We start from the raw sequence: 13,194 nt of genomic DNA, 5'->3' as shown, positions 1-13,194 counted from the left end.
CACATCGAGTAAGTGACATAGGCATGCGGGGCTTACCACGAGACCCTAAACTATTGCCTAGAAGACCCAATATGAGCTGGCCATCAGGCATGCAGACGATATCGGCTCTGCAATAGGACTTCAAACAGGGCTTCTTAGATAAAAGGCACCTTTGGATTTTTTGGCCCGGAAGCCCAGGCATAGAATGGCCTGAAAATCATTTCAATGCTTCCTATAGATTTTAGACGAAATATTATTGCCTCGAAATGGTATGTCAAGCAAGAGAAAGAGAGATATTGAGCCAAAACTGCCGAATGTTTCTGGAGTGGCACCGATTTTGCGCGTATGCAATTCTTAACCACGCATCGTGCAGGCAAGATAGGTATGTCGGGCTACCATGAAACCCCAACCAGCCAAGAAAATGAAAATAGGAACTTAGAATCTCCAATCTTGAAAGTGTGGTATTTGGAAAAAAAGGAGTAGACTTTAGGGTTTGCTGAAGTGGGTAATCTCCAAGCTTGTACAGGTAACAGGAGACTTGGGATTTTCCTTTGGGTTACTGGACGTGCAATTGAGCTTGGCCGTGAGTGGTATGTGTTCATATTTGGCCATTTCTAGTCATTAGTATTGTTGAAAGTAATGAATAATTCTGTGGGATAAGCTTGAAAAACAAGGCTCGATACTGGCTCTCAATGACATGCTTATCATGATGTTTTTTGCAGTTTGGAGATTTGGGGGGTACAATCGTGTTGAGGAGATCATTTGGGTAAAGACTAATCAACTTCAGCGAATTATTAGAACAGGCCGGACAGGGCATTGACTCAATCATAGCAAGGAGCACTGCCTTGTTGGAATTCTGGGAAACCCAGAAGTAAACAGGAACATAGATACTGATTTAATTGTTGCTGAGGTTCGAGAGACAAGTCGTTAGCCAGACGAGGTTTGCAAATACATGCACCAAGTTCTCGGTACCCTACCCCATTCTCTTTTGTCCTTAGGATTACTATTTTTCTGAATGAAGTAATTCAAGGACAACTTATTTGGTATAAACTTGATGAATAAAAATAAACTATTGCAGATGTACCCTGTGCTGGAGAGGATAAGTCCAAGGACAAGAACGCTGGAATTGTTTGCTCGCATGCATAATACTCATGCTGGGTATATTTTCTTGAAATTATAATTATGCTTCTTGGTTCTAGATTCAATTGGTAAAAATTTATTTTAGCACCAATACACAAACTTCAGCAAAGTATATATATGCATATATATAATACTGATCATCTGATTTAGAATGGTCTTGTATACTCGCAAGTATGACAAATAATTAGTTATCATGTACTAGCATCACTCTATTTCCTCTGCGTATATCTTTACATTTATGTTCTGCTACTAACTGCACTTCCTGGTAAAAAACATCAGGCACTGAAATTTTGGATCACTAAATGGCAATTACATCACATCAGTGCCTTCTCATTTGTTTTGTTTTCCATCAGGTGGATGTCACTTGGTAATCAATTGGGGGGAGTCCGACTGGTAGATGAAGGCCTGCGAGCCAGATTTAAGGCTGCTTACCCAGATGTTGTGGTGCAATCTCCCTCTCCTCCGTGGGCGTCTGCCATGGAGATAGATTCTACTGCATCTCAAATGAGGAGTCCTTTTGCGTGACGGAGTCAAAGTCCACAGTGGCACAGTTTGCAGAGCATGCAGCAGCAGATACAGCCTCTGTTTCGGACAATAAGCCAATGGCTGGAGATGCTAATATGGCTGTCTGAATGTCTTTGATTTTCTCATATTTAATCAAGCAGCGTTCCGTTGTAGAGTAATTAGTGTTGGTACCAAGATGTATTTGATTATTCCTTTTTTCCAACCTATACTATCATATAACGTTGAAGAAGAGGGGGTTTGGGTTGCATCTATGACCATTTTGCGGTCTCTGTGAACAACAGAGAACCTTTTTTTTTTTTCCTTTTCAAACTTGTTCCACCCTTAGTATTAAATTATGTAGTAGAGCATGTAAAAACAAGCAATTACGATGGATACTGGCATACGGTTTTGTTACGATTGTTTTCTGTTTGTTGAGACGCTATTCTGTCTGTTGCTTCTACCTCAAGTCGTTGCCCTGTAATTTTCAATTTGATCTGGCTTAAAATTTTAATTTTTACACTGATTTGGGTGTAATCCAAGCCTAAAAGTGCTATTGTGCCCCATCTTCTGGGCTTAGTACTTTGACTCAATAGTGCATCGATGTTGGGATTGTCTTTAGAAGGAAGACGTCTAATTGTAGAAAAAGAAGATTTTGAAGATGGAAACATACCCCACATAGGATGATAATGGAGAGACATGTCATAGTCTCATTCAGCGACAACAGAAAGGAGGAAGAAAGAGAGACACAGAAGAAAAAGAGAATGATGAGTTTTTGGCATAAAGCTCAAAGCTCATAAGTAGCTGGCACTGACAAATTATAAATTAATACAACTGTTATAGCGCGTATCTTGGCAATTTTCTTCTCTTTTTCCCCTTGTAACATGGAAATTGGTGTCTAAAGTTATTTTCTTTACTTCAGGAAAAAATTAAAAAAAAAGGAAAGAAAAAAAGAGCATTACAACAGTAAGCGGAAAACCTCTACTTTTACAACACATGCTCATAGATTCTCTCTCTCATTAAACAAACGGCAAAATATTCCACCATTTTATTTTCTTGAATCGAATCGGCAAAAAAGAATTACAATACCAAAACTTCATATATGATATGAACCAATATGCCTTAAAACCAATAAAGTAAAATATATGAATCAATAAATATATAAATCTTCACTTGAGTTCTTGTATATCTATCTTTCACATGATTTTTGCAGAAATCGCTGCTGCAAGAATAGCAGATAACAAGATTGAATATGTATTTCTTGATGAAGAAGAAGAAGGTGGCAATGGGATTGTGCCAAAAACATTAGCGTAAGAGGGAGCAGCAGTATCAGGCAATGCACTAGGACCATAAGAAGGAGAGTAAGCTGAACCGTTCCCTAAAAGCACAGATATTTGTAGCTTCTGCTTCTTTTCACAATGTCCTGGAACCCCACTTGTGAAATAAAACTCTCCAGGTTTGGTGATATTAAATAAAGAATTACCGTTGTTCATGTATAAGATTGGATCTGTTAGGTTGCAGGAGTTGTAGTTCTGTTCTGTTACTTGAATCACTGAATCTTGACTTGGTGGGTACAAGAACACTGCAAAAAACAACGAAATTTGTGATAAGAGCCATCAACTGGTCCTTTTTATATGATCAAACAGCCAAGAAAATGAAAATAGGAACTTACAGAGAGAATCTCCAATCTTGAAAGTGTGGTATTTGGACCAAAAGGAGTAGACTTTAGGGTTTGCTGAAGTGGGTATACCCCAAGCATCTAAATCTCCTACCTTGTACTGGTAACAGGAGACTTGGATTTGGACCAACAAAAATAACTGAAAAGCATAAAAGATCAGAGTTTTAGGACTTCTAACAATGGCCATCTCACTTGCTATCAAGGCCAAGTTTGCTTTCTCAAATTTAGCCGTAACAAATAAAGAGGCAGGACACTAAAGGGTGAAATCTTATTGGCTCAATTATCTGTAGACAGATTGTAGAAGCAGAAAAGGACAAACTGATGATGATTTCTCTTGATTGCCCTCCTTCCCAGTTCAGCTAAGATGATAGCAACTTCACCTGTTCCCTTCGATGGTCAAACCTTAAAGTGTGATGCGTCCATACATCAAGAAAATGAATGGGCAAGATGTGTTATTATATATCAGATTAAAATATAGAAAGGGAACTTTAAAGTTTTGAAGGGGTAAAATTGGACAGAAATCAATGATAGAGCCAATAATGGATGGCACATGGGCCAGCTAGGATGTCATCTTCCAACTAGGCTCAAAATGGGCATGTGCAGGGTTTGTAAGTTAACAAGCCTGGGGGACTGGGGAGAGTGGGGATGTCTATAAAATGTCCATAAGATTGGCCGATTCAAATTTGTTATCATTTCACTGTGTGCTGAGAAGATAGAAATGTCAGGCTTGTCTCCTATTCACATGCATGTTAATACTGTCATTAATTAGCAATCCAGTTCACTTGATACTGAGGTATTAGGTACTCTGGTCAAGTGTTTTCCAATTAGGTCAGCCCCTTAACTAGTACTTGGGAACCACATAAGTGTCAATTACCAAGTGCTTAAGCTTCCTTATTTCTTTAATTTTAAAATCAGAGATGACCAATTATAAGTGAATAGCTCTTTTCTTTCTCCCCTTTTCTGAAAGCCAATAGCGTTCAATTCAGAGAAAGCTGCTCAATGAATAAGTTACAACACAATCAACCATTTTCAAGTAGGTAAAATGACGGAAAAGATTAATCTATGACTGGCATGAACAAAATCTTCCAACGAACAGATAGGTACTTTACAATGCTTAAAAAATAAAAACTCTGATAGAAATCCAAGATACACATTGTTATAAGTGATCCATTAAACGATTTGTCATCTAGTAGGCAAACAAAATTAGATAAAGAAATAAAAATCTTCAGAACAAAAATCTAAAACCTTTATTTTAATGTCTCGGGCACCATAGAGTTTCTAGTATTAATATCTATTTATATATATTTATATCTCCAGCACCAGCACTAGGCAACATAAGCTCACATAGCACCAGTCAGGATTTAAAAACGACTTCCATCATTCTACGAACCTAAAAATCATTTTCTTTACTGTCAAACTGCCTCGTTCGCCTGCATAAAATCCTCCATATCCTCTTTATATCAAGTAGGACTTAACCAACAATCGTTTGTTATTGATTGGATTGCAAACAGCTAACCAAGTTGCAGCTCCAATAGCGCATAAAGAGCAAAGGCAGCTGCTAATCTTTAAAAAAAAATCCCAAAGGTCGACTCCTCTAAAACCAATCAGGCATTTAATGGCTCTGCCTCCATCTCTCTCATTGCTGTCCAATCTGGTGATCCTGCATTGAAACAAATGCATCCATACGTAATAACTCATGACCAATGACAAAAACTTAAAGACTAAAAAGATAATATACAAATTTTAAAAACTGAAAAGGAGCAAGATATGCTAGACTTTATTCTTTAAACTTGTCTGCCATAAACATTGGACATATAATTTGACCTTTTTTTCATGGTTAAAATTTTATACCAAAAACTTTTTTCCCTCCAAATAAAACCCATAAAAGCTACTATTCAACATTTTTAAGAACATTTAGATCCAATCCACATCAGGTAACAACATGATAACATCACAATGAGGAAATGTATATTTTAATTGCATATTTCAAGAGCTTATTCAAAAATATTGAGCTCGCATGAAATTGGGAATTCTATAATTTACAACCCCTTTAGAGTATTTTGGAGATCCAAAAATGTATGGATAGGTTTTGCCTATTTGTTCTTTTTGGTCCAAAACAGTAATGAGTGAAAGTATAGATACAGATAATTTAATCTCACAATCTTTATTGTTACAGATAAACCAGAATCAAATCAACTTGGCATGTTATATCCTCATAGGCTAATATGCATGCATAAGGCGGTAAAAGCAACAACGAACTTACTTGATTTTTGGCTTTCTGCAATAACCATGAGTCGCCTCTGTAAAAGAGATGCCACAAAGAGGAAAATGGAGCACATGCCAAACATGACAATGATGGGAAACGCATCAACCTTCAAGAGAAAGGAACAAACTAACTGTTAAAATGAAGAAATAATGCATGGATGCAGAAAGAACTTTCACATAATTTCAGTGGACAATACTCTGGAAAGAAAAAAGTAATAAAAAAAAGAACTCACATTGTACAACACTATGCACACAAATACATTGAGAGGAATGCGGAAGAAATTCATGATGGTGCTTCTAGCCTCCTCGGGAATATATTGAGACCTCATCTTCATGATTGATGGCCAGAATATACCCACACAAGCCTCAAATGTGCAGAAGCCAAGAAGCTGAACACACCCAGAAAATGAGATTGATCCACCTTTCACTCCAGTTGGTACTATCAAGAACTGTTCAAAACCCACAGTCAAAATCTTATCCACTTCTAGCTTTTGTATGTTAACAATAAACAAAAGAAAAAGAGGAGCAATTAGGGTTCCCTTCATACACTTGTTATTACAGGAAGCAGAAGTGAAGCTGCAGAGATTACAAAAACAATCTGCATATAGCTCTCAACTTTTGGGGATGAGTGAGCCATTAATCGAGATGCAATGGAGCTTCCCAACATTGAAGCCAGCATGAATGTTGCAAAAATGAAACCATGCGGTATTTCCTCACCATTTGGGCTCAAAGAAGGAGTCCAAAGGAACACAAAGGTGTACATTGAACCTTCAAAAAGGGATTGAATGGCACCCAACAATGCAATTTTCTCATCTGATTTCACATGGAAAATAATATCAACAGAATACCCAGAAGATTAGCAAGGGAGTGTGTGTGTGTGTGTGAGAGAGAGAGAGAGAGAGAGAGAGAACCATGCATGCATGGTATACAAAATGAAACAAAAGACACTTGACTTTTATAATTTTCTATTTTTACACAAAATTTAAGTCCAAACTATACACTCGTACTTTTTAGTAAAAGGAACTTAACAAAGAAAACTACAAGTAATCATCTGAATGATTACACCTAAAAATGCCCCAGTAAAAATTTGAAAAGAAAAGGTGTTAATGTAGAAATGTGGAATTTGACATGAGTATCAATACAAACATTTTAGCTAATGCTATCCCATCAAAGCAGAGTTCAGCTTGAAGATATCTTTGAAAGATTATACAGAAAGACCATTTTAGAATTCGACAATAAGATTAGCTGAATTTTTCAAGCAATAACTGAACTGGGTCTTCACACACGAAAATAAAAACAAAGGTGTCAAAATGGCAACTAAACTTTCTTCTTTACTTTTCTTAAACAGATATGACAACGGCTATAAGTTTTCAACTGGCATGAAATTTTATTGAGCTGTATGCGAAAAGATAAAGCATGAGATAAAAGGTTACGGATTTCACCAGAAGCAATGGCAACAGCAGCAGCCTTGAACTGGGAAAGCAAGTCCTTGTTTTCTGAAGGGTCTCCATAATTTTCGGTCCATGATGACAATATGATTGCCATGCCAATTGCAAGAAAGCATGCAGCAGCATCAAATGGAGCAACAGCACCAAGCCCCAAGTTGTCCACTAGTAGATTACCAAACAACCCGGACATAATGGCAACCAAACCATTGCCGAGGAATATTGCTTTTGAGAATGTTATAGACAACCATTGTTGATCAAAACCCCTCTGTGAAATTTGAAGTGGGGAATAAGATATACAATAGAGTAGCAGATCAGGCCAAATCTTCACATAGAATGTATCGACATGCCAACATAGACTTAATGCGTTTTACAGGCGAAGCGAATTACTAAAAGCAATTCACATGCTAAAAGAATTACTTTAGTGAAACAGTCCGAGTATCTCAAATTGTTAATCATAGGTTTGCAATCAGAGACAAGAGAAGCCCAATGACCGATCGAGTGGTTGTCTCCTAAATGTAAAATTGCTACATTTTGCACCGTTTGCATAATCCACTGAAGGAATTTTCTCTAACCCAAAACCTTTAAACAGTTGACAGGTTGATTTGAGATGTGGCGTATCAACTCTACGATAAGTATTAAAATTTAATTTATCACGCACCTTAAAGTGTTCCGCAACAAGCCAAGACTCAAAAGCTGAAAAGAGTAGAGAAGTGGCAATGCCTCCCAAGACACGGCCCAACATTAAAACTTTGTAATCAGGAGAATGTTTGGTCATGCAGCTCAGGATGTAAGTTATACAGTAAGTAACACATGCCCTCCTTCGACCCCTGAATTCAGCACGTAACATTATCAGCACTCCATTATCTAGCCAGTAATGAACAAGCAAGAACTTAAATCAAATTGAAAGGACATCTTACTGCTTATCAGCGAGTGACCCAACAATTGTCCCAAACAACATAGAAGATCCAAAGCCAGCAATAAAGAGCTGGCCAATCTCTCCCTTTCCAAAACCGTACTCACTGTATAGATAGTATACATACGGACCCTGCAACCAATCCCCAGCTGTAGCCACGAATCAATTCACTTAATTTCCCCAAAAAATGAAATTAGATAGTTGTCAAATACATATATCTGCGTATCTTGATAATCTCTTAGGTCGGAATGTAAGTAATGGATCTAAACATCCCACACCGCAAAAGTAATACACTAATTTATCTAAAGAAGCATTGGACCGCGTGAACTAAAAGAAAGTACATGGAGAAAAGGTTGATCTGATAAAATGGCAAGGAGATCGAGCTGACATTTTCAGTACTTAACAATTATCCAAGCCAATCCAAAATCCATACTACAATCCATTACTAGCAGATAAATTCTCGGATAAAAATAACAAGAAGAAGAATAAAAACTTGCAAAGGTAATCAACTACTCTTCTGATTTAAACTCAAATTTCACAAAAGCGGAGCAAAGCCATGAGAGTGAACAAGCATAGAATGGCATTGGCGTGAATTTGATGAGAAATAGGAGCAAAATCCATTGTTAGATATAATGAGGCAGAAGAAATTGTCAGATCTAAGTTAGAACGTACCCATCATAAGGGAATAAACGACAAGGTAGTTGTTCTTGAAGGCATTGAAAGCAGTGGAAGTGTTGATGCGATCTCTGCTTGTTTTGCTGAGTTCCAATGCAGCCACAACGGCAGAGAGGCCTCCAAATACCATGAAGTAGAAGATCTCCATTGTTTCTTCTCTTTGTCTTTGGAGATGGATCTGCAAGGACTTCTAAAGGGACAGGGAGAGAGAGTAGAGAGTAGGAAATTAATGGAGATGGAAGAGTTAAAAAGAGGTTGCCATTGAACCCGAAATCATCACTTCGCTCGGTGCTATGGGCGTTCAAAACCCGACCATGCGGTCCACACCTACTGACCCAAACCAAGAGGAAAAAGCAGATAGTTTCTTTGAAAATTAAGGTAGATTAGTTTAGCAGTCAATAACGCTGATGCCGTTATAAGAATAATTATTTTTATATATTATGATGTATAATGTATATATATATTTTAATTTAAAGTGGATATATTATTTTTTATTTTAATATAATATGAATTAAAATTTAGGAAAAGTAAATATTAATTTAAAAGAAAATAATTTTATTAATAATTATTTTTATGAGATTAATGAAGTCTAAAATAACATAAATATAAATATGAATTATCCATATCAATTGATACGAAAAATCAAAATGAACTAAATGCTCTCTGAATTGAAGGAAATTCCTGAAGTGGAACACTTCTAGTATAAATAAAAAAAAAAAAAAAATTTATTATTTAATGGTTTGTAAATTTGTAAAATTGGTGATTTTGTGCTATGTATGCAATAAAATTACATGGACCAAGGAATTATGAGATTTGGTGAATTTCTTCAACTTTAGCAAATATACTTATAATTTGCTATATAAGTAGCTAAATACAAGAGAAGTGATTCCGATTGCAAGTCCCTTTAATTAGGAGTAGGTATTCTATTTCATGTATTAGGCATCAAACAAATACGGCAGCTTAACTTGCTTGTGAGGGCTAATTTTTTTGGAGGGTAAAAGATAAGAAAGAAGAAAAATCCAAAATATCACCATTCATTTTGAAAAGCTCAAAAGCGAGAAATTGGGTTTGTACAAATTCCTTCTATTAAAATCTCATCCAGTTATACAAAGCCATGGCCACCATAAACAACCCCACCTCTCTCTCCCGTCCAATTACCAAATCCCTACTCACTAAACCCTTTCGCATCACTACTCCAACATGCCCAAAACTCTTCCGCACAGCCACCAATTCGCTGCACAAGCCTCTACTCATAAAATGCAGCAGCAACAGTTCACCGGAGAAAGAAACCGGCAACAATTTGAAGGATAAGTTATCTGGTTTTGTGGACAAGCAAGTAGAAGAGCTCTTGAACAGAGATGAGAACAAATTGTTGTTGGATGGGTTAGAGAAAGCATCAGAAAGAGTAGAGAAGGCAAAAAGGGAACTTGCAGAGATTGAAAGACAAGAACTTGAGGCTAAACAGTTGAGGGATTTTGTTAATCAGCTTGAAACCAGGGCTTCAGAGGTCTGCTGCTTATCTGATTTCTCAAATTTCTTGTTTTCTTTAATTTTTCTTTCTTCATCAAAGAAATATTTGTTTCGAGTAACTTTAATTTTCTTGGTAAAAGATTGCAGACTGTCAGCAGGAGATCTTAGCTGCAAAAGCAAAGGTTGAAGAAGCAGAACAATCTCTGTCAGTAAGTACAGATGGAGATATTTTAGGCCCAGAAGGAATCAACAAAAATGAAGAAAGATGGGAGTCTGTCAAGGCAGCTTCTATATCTGCAATTGTTGGCACAATTGCAGGCCTTCCCTTCTCCTTCACTCAGGTTTCCAGCATTGCTCAACTAATACTTCCTTCAGCGACCACTTTCATTAGCTGTGCCTTGTTCGGAGTGACCTTTCGATATGCAGTTAGAAGGGATTTGGACAATTTCCAATTAAAATCAGGGACATTTGCTGCTTTTGGACTTGTGAAAGGTACTAATTTTATTAAATTAGGGGATACTTCCTTAAACTTTAAACCAGTTTAGTACTGATACGAGAAATGGATTTGTAATGTAGGTCTTGCTACGCTTGCGGGAGGACCGCCACTGGAGCTGAATCCTGAAAGTTTCTTCTCCCATGCTTTTGACGGTGCAGTTTATGTATCTGAGAATTTGTTGATTTTTGCCTTTGCTGCTGTTAGTCTAGATTTCTGCTTTAAGATGAGGCTTTTAAGCCCCTTTCCCATGAAGAGGACAGATTCATAACTGATCTCCTCGGAGTGGCTCTGTAATTTCACATATCAGCTTTTTCATAACCGTGTATGATCATCAAAACATCAAAATTTCACATAATCCAACCAAGGAATTCTAGATGGTAATACGATAAGCTTATTTGTTATGATGAACTGGATATTTGAAGAGTAGAGAGAGAGGTGTTGGAAGCATTTTTGAAGCATATAACTACTGTAACATAGTCCTGCAACTAAAACTTTGCCATTAGTTATAAATTTATAATCACTTCGGAGAGGGAGTAATGTAAAAAATCATATAATGTTAAGAGACAATAAGAGTATAGTCAAAGGACCAATGGGACAGGAAAAATTATACATTGCTAACCTAAAGTTATCAAACATGAAGCTGATTTCTAATGTTTCCTTTCATCATCAGCATTTGATGGTTCAGGATGTTCGGAGGGCTTTCTTGGGATCCTCCACTTCTCAATCTCACCTCTTAACAGTTCTTCAGCAGGTGGCAGATTCTCAGGCTCTTGTCTCCCCTGATGCCATAAGTTAAAATCTGTTTAATATATATGCGTCAAGATTGTAGAGAGAAATGAAAATGCACACACTACTCTATTGATTGATACCTCCTCAGATGGTCCCTCATGCTCTTTCAAATTAGTGTCTTTACTTTTCATCACCAATGAGAGAAAATTTGCAGCTTTGCTGAATAATTGAAATCCCTCAATGTCTCCATTTTTTATACTTGCTTCCAACTAAGAACCGAAAAGCAGTGGTATTAACACAAAAATGAATGTCACTTGATTTCCTGGAGATAGCTGTAAGAGATATGAAAAAGTTCAGTGGTTCAAACAGGTTATACCTGCACATGAATGATGCCCAAAATAATGCTAGCGACAGGCAGCCAACTCTCCTCAGGGGACAGTGACATATTTGAACTACAGTACATGAGAAAATCAAATTCAAATTCTTTTACCTTATAAGCAGCATATTTACATAATATCAAAGCAACCATACACCAACTACCACTAACAGACAGTATATGCAAGTTCAAAAACATTCAGCCTAATTTAACCGATATATATATATATATATATATATATGGATGCTGCTAACATTGTCACCCTTTGGGTAAGAAATAAGGTAGCAATGCTAAAATCTGTTGGTGTAGCAAAAATTTCCTTCAAAGCCTGCTATCCTTTCTTATCATATTAAACTTTCCTTGTTTTCTTAAGACAGGTTTAGCAAGTGAGATCCTTTCTTATCATATTAAATTTTCGAAGTTTGCTTATGACAAGTTTAGCAATCAACAACAGTCGTTTTTCCAGGGAAAATTTTGTCATTAAAATGAAAGGATCATATCCCGAGTCATCACCATAAACGAGAAAGAGAGTTTCCACAATTAGACTCCTTTCACCAGGAACAAAAATTGTGTTTGAATTCACATGATAAAACAACCCCACTAAGAAACTGAAACCATATGCAGTGCAAAAGGAAATTGTAAAAACAAACATAACACATCACTCTATTTGAGCAAATGTCAAATAAGGCAGAATTGCATTTTCAAATATGAATACTCATAAACGGAGACAAAAACCTTAAGTATGGAGCCAAGTATACAAGCGCATAGACAGCATAGCGCCGCCTCCCGGTGTCAAGCCACGCGAATACCCAACTCTATCAACCAATAAGAGAGAGTGTAAAAAAATTATGTGAAAGAAAGAAGAAAAAGAAGAAGAAAAGAGGGGCTCACCAGCCAATTAAAGTAAGGAATGAAACTGATGATCCCCATCACAGTTAATCTCGCATCAGTAGAATCAATGGCGGAATCACCATCCTCGTCCGTGCGAGCAGTGTTAGGTAAAAGCAGCGAACTTAGCATAGACGCACCAATTGCCGCAGCAAACGGCGCATCACGGGAGAACTCTGCCCTGCATATTCCATTGTTTTTAGGGTAAATTTTACGGTAACTAGCAGGAATTAACACCTTGATAGGAAATTTAGTGTGCTTATTAAGTCTGCGCAGGGAGGCGGAGAAGCTCGGAGGATCAAGACAGAGCAGAGCAGAAGAAGAGGAAGCTGAACTGAAGCTGAGAGTGACCATAGCTACAACAAGGAGATTTAGAGATTTGCTCTACCATGCGCAGGGCGCGAAGGACAGCGATCGGAAGGGTGGACAGAGAGAGGGGGTCTCTCTTGATTTTCGCCCTTTTTGGAAAGGGTGTAGTTGATACGGACATAGTTTATATATGAAGGCGTAACCGGGTGCTGATATGGATCCGGACAGATCCATCATCCATACCCTCGTCGATGGATCATGGAGGAATAGGATTTTAGGGCTTAAAATGGACCTGGGGTCTAGGCCAATTGCAGGAACAAGTCTTGG

General features: G+C 37.4%; 4 protein-coding genes across 5 annotated transcripts; 1 reads left to right on the top strand and 3 right to left on the bottom strand.

Moving 5' to 3' along the window:
• Positions 1 to 2,639: 2,639 nt before the first annotated feature.
• On the bottom strand, positions 2,640 to 3,680 carry ENODL8 (early nodulin-like protein 8). Its single transcript, XM_089720436.1, has 2 exons — positions 3,293 to 3,680; positions 2,640 to 3,202 (listed from the first exon to the last, which is right to left on the bottom strand). The coding sequence occupies exons 1-2, from the start codon at positions 3,483 to 3,485 to the stop codon at positions 2,817 to 2,819; spliced, it is 579 nt and encodes a 192-aa protein (XP_089576562.1). The 5' UTR covers positions 3,486 to 3,680; the 3' UTR covers positions 2,640 to 2,816.
• Positions 3,681 to 4,522: 842 nt separating this feature from the next.
• LOC149497254 (Major facilitator superfamily protein) lies at positions 4,523 to 8,947 on the bottom strand. The gene is made up of 8 exons (XM_089720434.1): positions 8,597 to 8,947; positions 7,929 to 8,073; positions 7,670 to 7,838; positions 7,006 to 7,276; positions 6,111 to 6,376; positions 5,797 to 6,012; positions 5,562 to 5,670; positions 4,523 to 4,958 (listed from the first exon to the last, which is right to left on the bottom strand). The coding sequence occupies exons 1-8, from the start codon at positions 8,745 to 8,747 to the stop codon at positions 4,903 to 4,905; spliced, it is 1,383 nt and encodes a 460-aa protein (XP_089576560.1). The 5' UTR covers positions 8,748 to 8,947; the 3' UTR covers positions 4,523 to 4,902.
• A 646-nt stretch (positions 8,948 to 9,593) lies between these two features.
• Positions 9,594 to 10,946, top strand: LOC149497253 (homer protein). The gene is made up of 3 exons (XM_089720029.1): positions 9,594 to 10,106; positions 10,210 to 10,561; positions 10,646 to 10,946. Exons 1-3 carry the CDS (start codon positions 9,714 to 9,716, stop codon positions 10,831 to 10,833), a joined length of 933 nt encoding a protein of 310 aa, XP_089576155.1. The 5' UTR covers positions 9,594 to 9,713; the 3' UTR covers positions 10,834 to 10,946.
• Positions 10,947 to 11,045: 99 nt separating this feature from the next.
• On the bottom strand, positions 11,046 to 13,036 carry LOC149497252 (zinc finger matrin-type protein). 2 transcript variants are annotated; one of them, XM_089720031.1, is made up of 5 exons: positions 12,562 to 13,036; positions 12,406 to 12,485; positions 11,671 to 11,746; positions 11,435 to 11,563; positions 11,046 to 11,364 (listed from the first exon to the last, which is right to left on the bottom strand). In XM_089720031.1, the coding sequence occupies exons 1-5, from the start codon at positions 12,910 to 12,912 to the stop codon at positions 11,299 to 11,301; spliced, it is 702 nt and encodes a 233-aa protein (XP_089576157.1). In that variant the 5' UTR covers positions 12,913 to 13,036; the 3' UTR covers positions 11,046 to 11,298. The 2 variants fall into 2 exon arrangements, with proteins under 2 accessions (XP_089576157.1, XP_089576156.1); XM_089720030.1 differs by having other exon boundaries at positions 11,046 to 11,344; positions 12,562 to 13,035.
• Positions 13,037 to 13,194: the final 158 nt, after the last annotated feature.

The sequence above is a fragment of the Jatropha curcas genome, chromosome 4 (genome assembly GCF_041381405.1).
Source record: "Jatropha curcas cultivar XTBG-Jc1 chromosome 4, XTBG_Jcur_1.0, whole genome shotgun sequence".
Lineage (NCBI taxonomy): Eukaryota > Viridiplantae > Streptophyta > Magnoliopsida > Malpighiales > Euphorbiaceae > Jatropha > Jatropha curcas.
The sequence above is the reverse complement of the archived record's forward strand: the minus strand, read 5'-3'. Positions and strand labels throughout refer to the sequence as shown.

Bases quoted from the DNA above. Each gene is read 5' to 3' on its own strand.
- LOC149497254 (XM_089720434.1), bottom strand. From the start codon at position 8,747: ATGGAGATCTTCTACTTCATGGTATTTGGAGGCCTCTCTGCCGTTGTG. The intron at 7,839-7,928 runs GTAAGATGTCCT...TGCTGAATTCAG, and splicing joins GGGTCACTCGCTGATAAGCA to GGGTCGAAGGAGGGCATGTG. The intron at 4,959-5,561 runs GTAAGTTCGTTG...GTTTCAATGCAG, and splicing joins TGCAGAAAGCCAAAAATCAA to GATCACCAGATTGGACAGCA.
- ENODL8 (XM_089720436.1), bottom strand. From the start codon at position 3,485: ATGGCCATTGTTAGAAGTCCTAAAACTCTGATCTTTTATGCTTTTCAG. The intron at 3,203-3,292 runs GTAAGTTCCTAT...TGTTTTTTGCAG, and splicing joins CAAGATTGGAGATTCTCTCT to TGTTCTTGTACCCACCAAGT.
- LOC149497253 (XM_089720029.1), top strand. From the start codon at position 9,714: ATGGCCACCATAAACAACCCCACCTCTCTCTCCCGTCCAATTACCAAA. The intron at 10,107-10,209 runs GTCTGCTGCTTA...TCTTGGTAAAAG, and splicing joins TTGAAACCAGGGCTTCAGAG to ATTGCAGACTGTCAGCAGGA. The intron at 10,562-10,645 runs GTACTAATTTTA...TTTGTAATGTAG, and splicing joins TGCTTTTGGACTTGTGAAAG to GTCTTGCTACGCTTGCGGGA.
- LOC149497252 (XM_089720030.1), bottom strand. From the start codon at position 12,912: ATGGTCACTCTCAGCTTCAGTTCAGCTTCCTCTTCTTCTGCTCTGCTC. The intron at 12,486-12,561 runs GTGAGCCCCTCT...ATTGGTTGATAG, and splicing joins TTCCTTACTTTAATTGGCTG to AGTTGGGTATTCGCGTGGCT. The intron at 11,564-11,670 runs GTATAACCTGTT...TTCGGTTCTTAG, and splicing joins TGGGCATCATTCATGTGCAG to TTGGAAGCAAGTATAAAAAA.